We start from the raw sequence: 7,103 nt of genomic DNA on the forward strand, positions 1-7,103 counted from the left end.
TTATTATAAAAGGTAGAAAAGACTATGTTAGTAATTACACATATTTGTTAACTGTATAATTAATGTACATACATGATATAAATAATTGGGAATGTTTTTGTCACAGTATAATTTCTTCTGCAACAAAGTAATTATTTTAAGTAGACTGCACTTGAATTAATCTGCCTCAAACTTTTAATTCAGTCAAACGTAACACACACTCATTTTGAATAAACCCATTAAGTTATGTTGATTTAAGTATTCTCAGTACGCTCTAAAAACTGAACTGCTGTGTCAACAATGAAAAGTGGTGTAACAATTTGCATACATTTTTTTAAGTTATTTCAACTTAACTACAGAAGTCTTGTGGCATTAACTCAGTTGAAAGTTGAAATAACTTTTTTTTTTTTAAATCTATGCAAATTGTTACATAAATCTTTCTCACTGAGGCAGCAGTTCAGTTCCTTTTTTGGAGTGTAACTAAACTTAAAACACTGGTGCACTGTCAAAGAAAACTGTTGAGAAATCTTTAAAAAACTCAGACTTTCTGAGTTTACTCAACTTAAAAACCATCATTCTGTCCACATCTAATAAATGCTTTTAAGTTGATTTAACAAATCTTAGAAACTCAGACTTTCTGAGTTTACTCAACTTAAAAACAATCATTCTGTCCACATCCAACAAATGCTTTTAAGTTGATTTAACAAATCTTAGAAACTCAGATTTTCTGAGTTTACACAACTTAAAAACAATCATTCTGTCCACATCTAACAAATGCTTTTAACTTGATTTAATTTAACTCACTCATGCTTGATTTAACTTGGGTTCAGTTTATTCAAACTGATATCTTATGCTTGACTATCTCACAATTTTGAGTTGCTGAATGCACTTTTAAAAAGTCTGTGCAGCTGGTTGCTTTTTTAAGTTTTTAAGTTTTCTCGTCTTTTTAAAAAAAAAAAAAATTCACATTTTTACCTTATTAAAAAATTGATAAATTTGTTTCATTTTGACAGTGTGCTTGGTGCCACATCGCTGGTAAAATGCAGATATTCAAGTAGCGCTAATTTAGTTTTCAGCCTTTATTTTGATATTTTTCAGGGTTGAAGCCAGACATGACAGTTTCCTACACGCTTGAAGTGGCCGAAGCAAAGTTTGGTGGTTTCTCCAAACTGTTGTTCAGGTGGAAGGGGAGCATCTACAAGCTACTCTACAGGGAGTTTCTGGTGTTCTGTGGAGTTTATCTGTTCTTCAGTTTATTTTACAGGTCAGCTCAGACGCATTTATTCCAGGACGGCTGAATTTGAGTTTAATTGTGCGGTTTGTGTCACAGGTTCCTCCTCACACCAAAGCAGCAGGACCTGTTTGAACGTGTGGCTCTTTACTGCAATCAGTTCACCAACACAAACTTCATCCCTGTTTTGTTTGTTCTGGGTAAGTCTCACAGAAATGCACCTGTTACACAGTTTAGTCCAGCCAGTGGTGGTTCTAGATCCTTTCTCCATGGTGGGTTAGGATTCGAGGTTAGGGTTAGGGTTAGTTCTTTTTTGAAAGGCTTGTCTGTGTGGATGAAGTTGAACAAAATAACTGGAGAAGTTCTGATCTGATTTGGACCAAACTTAGTGGAATAATTAAAGATCAACCAAGGACAAAGTAGTAAGATTGAGAAAAACTGATCAAAGTGAAGGTCACAGGGTTGACAAAAGAGTAGAAGAGTACACTCTCAAAAACTAATGTATTGTTCAACTTTTTAAAAAATTAAGGTAAACGTTTGCACAATCTTTTGTCAGTAATTCCAACCCAACCACTTATGGCGTGTTCACTCTCTGATATTAGCTTGGTGTTTGCCAACAGAGAGTGAAATGTTGATTAATGTTGACCAGCACCAAGGTCTGGCAGACTCCACAGGAGCTAGGTCAACATCACTCATGCAACACATGGAAAAATTTATAACATGCTTCAAATCTTCATGCTAACGCCGATAAACTAGCTACACTACACCAGCTGCAAGTGACGAAATTGCAGAGTTACGTGGAGTTTACATCAGCTACATCACCTGATGTAGTACAGCAGATAACTGTAAGAATCGTTCAAATCCAGTTACAAGCTCCAAAATTTGACTGTGTATACCTTTTGGTACATATTGTAGAAAAATAACATTAGCCATTTGAATTTTCAAAAGGGGGCCAAGTAGGGGTCAACTGAAGAACTGCATAGGGGTCAAAAAAAATGTTCCAATCATACTGAAAGCTATACCACATTATTTGCTTTATCATAAAGATTCCAAAAAGGTATAGTTTGGACTATCTGTGACTGAATGTTCTGGAGTTATGGGGTAAAAACAGCACAAATGGTGACAAAGGTCAGTTTCAGTTTGTACAGGGGTCAAAAGTTAAAGTTGCTCCAGTTTTGGTAAAACGGGGTGCAAATTATTGGTTGAACTAATAGGATTAACAAATGGAATAGAATGGACTGTGTTGAATGTTTGGTCTCCAAAGTAAAGGTCAAACAATGTCGACATCCATTGGATTCTATGACATGTGACATATGTTACCCCGTAACATGATAACTAAGCATGACACATGGTGCAAACTATTCCTTTTTAAAATCCTACTAACTCAACCAATAATTTGCATCATGTTTTACCATAATTGGAGCAACTTTAACTTTTGACCCCTGTACAAACTGAAACTGACCTTTGTCACTGTTCTTGCTGTTTTCACCCCATAACTCCAGAACATTCAGTCACAGATAGTCCAAACTATACGAGGACTGTCCGTATAGTATAGGTCCTTTTTATTTTTTTCAAAAACTATATGGATTTCATTCATATGTTTTTACGTCAGACATGCTTGAACCCTCGTGCGCATGCGTGAGTTTTTCCACGCCTGTCGGTGACGTCATTCGCCTGTGAGCACTCCTTGTGGGAGGAGTCGTCCAGCCCCTCGTCGGAATTCCTTTGTCTGAGAAGTTGCTGAGAGACTGGCGCTTTGTTTGATCAAAATTTTTTCTAAACCTGTGAGACACATCGAAGTGGACATGGTTCGAAAAATTAAGCTGGTCTTCAGTGAAAATTTTAACAGCTGATGAGAGATTTTGAGGTGATTCTGTCGCTTTAAGGACTTTTCACGGTGCGAGACGTCGCGCAGCGCTCTCAGGCGGCGTCATCAGCCTGTTTCAAGCTTAAAACCTCCACATTTCAGGCTCTGTTGATCCAGGACGTCGTGAGAGAACAGAGAAGTTTCAGAAGAAGTCGGTTTCAGCATTTTATCCGGATATTCCACTGTTAAAGGAGATTTTTTTAATGAAAGACGTGCGGGCGGATTGCAGCGTCGGCTCGCAGCCGCCGCGACGCTCCGCCACAGGAAAAACACCTCTGCTGGAAGCCTTGAGGACAAGTTGGAACATCTCCAGCTGATAAACAATTTCTCATATACTCACTCCACTGAAAGCCATCAAAAGCCGCCTGGATTTTACAAATGGTTATCAACACGGAGGTGTTTTCCTGTGCTGCCGCACCGCGTCGGCTGCGTCCCGATGCACGGACCCGTCCGCACGTCTTTCATTAAGAAAATCTCCTTTAACAGTGGAATATCCGCATAAAATGCTGAAACCGACTTCTTCTGAAACTTCTCTGTTCTCTCACGACGTCCTGGATCAATAGAGCCTGAAATGTGGAGGTTTTCAGCTTGAACAGGCTGACGACGCCGCCTGAGAGCGCAGCGCGACGTCTCGCTCCATGGGAAGTCCTTAAAGCGACAGAATCACCTCAATATCTGTCATCAGCTGTTAAAATTTTCACTGAAAACCAGCTTAATTTTTCGAACCATGTCCACTTCGATGTGTCTCACAGGTTTAGAAAAAATTTTGATCAAACAAAGCGCCAGTCTCTCAGCAACTTCTCAGACAAAGGAATTCCGACGAGGGGCTGGACGACTCCTCCCACAAGGAGTGCTCACAGGCAAATGACGTCACCGACAGGCGTGGAAAAACTCACGCATGCGCACGAGGGTGCAAGCATGTCTGACATAAAAACATATGAATGAAATCCATATAGTTTTTGAAAAAAATAAAAAGGACCTATACTTTATGGACAGCCCTCGTACCTTTTTGGAATCTTTGTGATCAGACACATAATGTGGTCTAGCTTTCAATATGATTGGAACATTTTTTGTTTGAGCCCTATGCAGTTCTTCAATTGACCCCTACTTGGCCCCCGATTGAAAATTCAAATGGGGAACATTATTTTTCTACAATATGTAACAAAGGGTATACACAGTCAAACTTTGGTGCTTGTAACCGGATTTGAAGGATTCCTCTGCAGATATTCTGTTATCTGCTGCACTAATGCCACAAGCATCGAGTCGATAGTCAGCTCTGCCATGCTATGCGATGAGCACTACCAACGCACCTGCCCTCTGATGCAATAGTTGAATTATGTCCAATAATAAGTCAGTGGACCATCGCCAAATGTTGAGCTCCACCAGAACAATGGCGCCCTCTGCTGAACTACGTCAACATGCGATGAAAACAGAACATTTGGGTCCCTGGATTAAGCCTTCACTGGCGGTTCACAGAGATTCTTGAGTGTCAGCCACTTCACGTCGTAGTGTGAACGGGCCCTGATAGTTGGACTAAGTCAAGTTTAGCAAAAATGTAGTTAAGTGGAGGAGCACACTTGATTTGCTGTTTCCTCTACAAGGTTAATTAAGTTGAATCAACTTAATTAAAAGGTGTTGTTATTAAGTACCCAACTTAATTGATGTACGTTATTCTAACTTCTTTATTTGACCTCCATTCTGCTCAGAAATCTTCATATAAATTACAGTGACTTCATTTTGTGAATTTTATGTTTTTAACAAAATAATTTTACTTACGTCAGCAGAAATTACATGTACAAACAAACTGTTTATTTCAAAACTATTTTCAAACTATGTCCAACCTTTTTTAACTCAAAATTTATACCAAAATTGTGTAAGTTAGCAACTTATTCAAATGTCAACATGTAAAACCTTTTTTTTTTATAGAGTTTAAGAAATGAAAAAGAGTGACGGGTGTAGTCAGCTAAAACCTGCAGGACGTTCCTCCAGTTTACGGTGAGTTTAAGACCAGGTTTGGACGACAGCGTCTTCTTTATCACCAAAGTACAAAAACAAAAGACAGACGCTCTGTCTCACAGATGATCTCATCCATATCTGTAAATTACAAAACAAACCTTATGGACGATAAGAAGCAAATAATGTTTGAAGTCAAGATGAAAAATTTTGTTTTGTTGGAAATTTATTTGTTTGTTTGTTTGTTTGTTTGTTTGTTTTCCTTCAGGAACATTTTCACTCAAACATCTTGTTTTATTTAGAGTCAATGAAGTGATTAAATTGTTTTTTGTTTGTTTTTTTGCATGGACTAGTATGTGCTCTGATACTAGCGGGGCACAGGAGCCCACAGGGGACGACAGGGGACGACAGGGGACGACAGGGGACCAGCCTTGATATTCCACTTATTCACAGTCCTAAAACCAGTCCTCCTGGTCCTGGAACTAAATTCTGCACAGCGTGTTATGATGATGATTTAAATAGAAATGTCTGTGTCTCTATGTCTCTGTCTGTGTGTCTGTGTCTCTGTCTCTTTCTCTATGTGTCTGTGTCTCTGTCTTTCTCTCTGTGTCTGTGTCTTTCTCTCTGTGTGTCTCTCTCTTTCTCTCTGTGTGTCTGTGTGTCTGTGTCTTTCTCTCTGTGTCTCTGTGTCTTTCTCTCTATGTGTCTGTGTGTCTGTGTCTCTGTGTCTTTCTCTCTATGTGTCTGTGTCTCTTCTCCTCTGTGTGTCTGTGTGTCTCTGTCTTTCTCTATGTGTGTCTGTGTGTCTGTGTCTTTCTCTCTGTGTCTCTGTGTCTTTCTCTCTGTGTGTCTGTGTGTCTGTGTCTCTGTGTCTTTCTCTCTGTGTCTCTGTGTCTTTCTCTCTATGTGTCTGTGTGTCTGTGTCTCTGTGTCTTTCTCTATGTGTGTCTGTGTGTCTGTGTCTTTCTCTCTATGTGTCTGTGTCTCTGTGTCTTTCTCTATGTGTGTCTGTGTGTCTGTGTCTTTCTCTCTATGTGTCTGTGTCTCTTTCTCTCTGTGTGTCTGTGTGTCTCTGTCTTTCTCTATGTGTGTCTGTGTGTCTGTGTCTTTCTCTCTATGTGTCTGTGTCTCTTTCTCTCTGTGTGTCTGTGTGTCTGTGTCTTTCTCTATGTGTGTCTGTGTGTCTGTGTCTTTCTCTCTGTGTCTCTGTCTTTCTCTCTGTGTGTCTGTGTGTCTCTGTCTTTCTCTCTATGTGTCTGTGTCTTTCTCTCTGTGTCTCTGTGTGTCTGTGTGTCTGTCTCTTTCTCTCTGTGTGTCTGTGTGTCTGTGTCTTTCTCTCTGTGTCTCTGTGTCTTTCTCTCTGTGTGTCTGTGTGTCTGTCTCTTTCTCTCTGTGTGTGTCTGTGTCTGTGTCTCTGTGTCTTTCTCTCTGTGTGTCTGTGTCTCTGTCTCTTTCTCTCTGTTGTTCCTGTGGGTCCTGTCTTACTCTCTCTGTGTCTCTGGGGTCTTTCTCCTCTGTTGGCGCTCTAGTGGTCTCTGTGTCTTCTCTCTGTGGTCTCCGTGTCTTTCGCTCTGTGTTGTCCGGGGTGTCTGTGTCTCTGTGTCTTTCTCTCTGTGTCTCTGTCTCTTTCTCTCTGTGTGTCTGTGTGTCTGTCCTTTCTCTCTGTGTCTCTGTGTCTTTCTCTCTGTGTGTCTGTGTGTCTGTGTCTCTGTGTCTTTCTCTCTGTGTCTCTGTCTCTTTCTCTCTGTGTGTCTGTGTGTCTGTCTTTCTCTCTGTGTCTCTGTGTCTTTCTCTCTGTGTGTCTGTGTGTCTGTGTCTCTGTGTCTTTCTCTCTGTGTCTCTGTGTCTTTCTCTCTATGTGTCTGTGTGTCTGTGTCTCTGTGTCTTTCTCTCTGTGTGTCTGTGTCTCTTTCTCTCTATGTGTCTGTGTCTCTGTGTCTTTCTCTCTATGTGTTTGTGTCTCTTTCTCTCTGTGTCTGTGTCTCTGTCTCTTTCTCTCTATGTGTCTGTGTGTCTGTGTCTCTTTCTCTCTATGTGTCTGTGTCTCTGTCTTTCTCTCTATGTGTCTGTGTC

General features: G+C 40.3%; 1 protein-coding gene across 1 annotated transcript in view; it reads left to right on the plus strand.

The window, feature by feature from the left end:
- The first annotated feature begins 1,088 nt into the window (after nucleotides 1-1,088).
- LOC117521884 (bestrophin-4-like) overlaps nucleotides 1,089-7,103 on the plus strand; it is a 22,637-nt gene continuing 16,622 nt past the window's right edge. The window contains exons 1-2 of the mRNA XM_034183230.1: nucleotides 1,089-1,243; nucleotides 1,310-1,410. Of these exons, the coding sequence (XP_034039121.1) occupies nucleotides 1,092-1,243; nucleotides 1,310-1,410 (253 nt within the window). The 5' untranslated portion in view covers nucleotides 1,089-1,091. The remainder of the gene's footprint in view (nucleotides 1,244-1,309; nucleotides 1,411-7,103) is intronic.

Source organism: Thalassophryne amazonica, chromosome 12 (assembly GCF_902500255.1).
Source record: "Thalassophryne amazonica chromosome 12, fThaAma1.1, whole genome shotgun sequence".
NCBI classification, from domain to species: Eukaryota; Metazoa; Chordata; class Actinopteri; order Batrachoidiformes; family Batrachoididae; genus Thalassophryne; species Thalassophryne amazonica.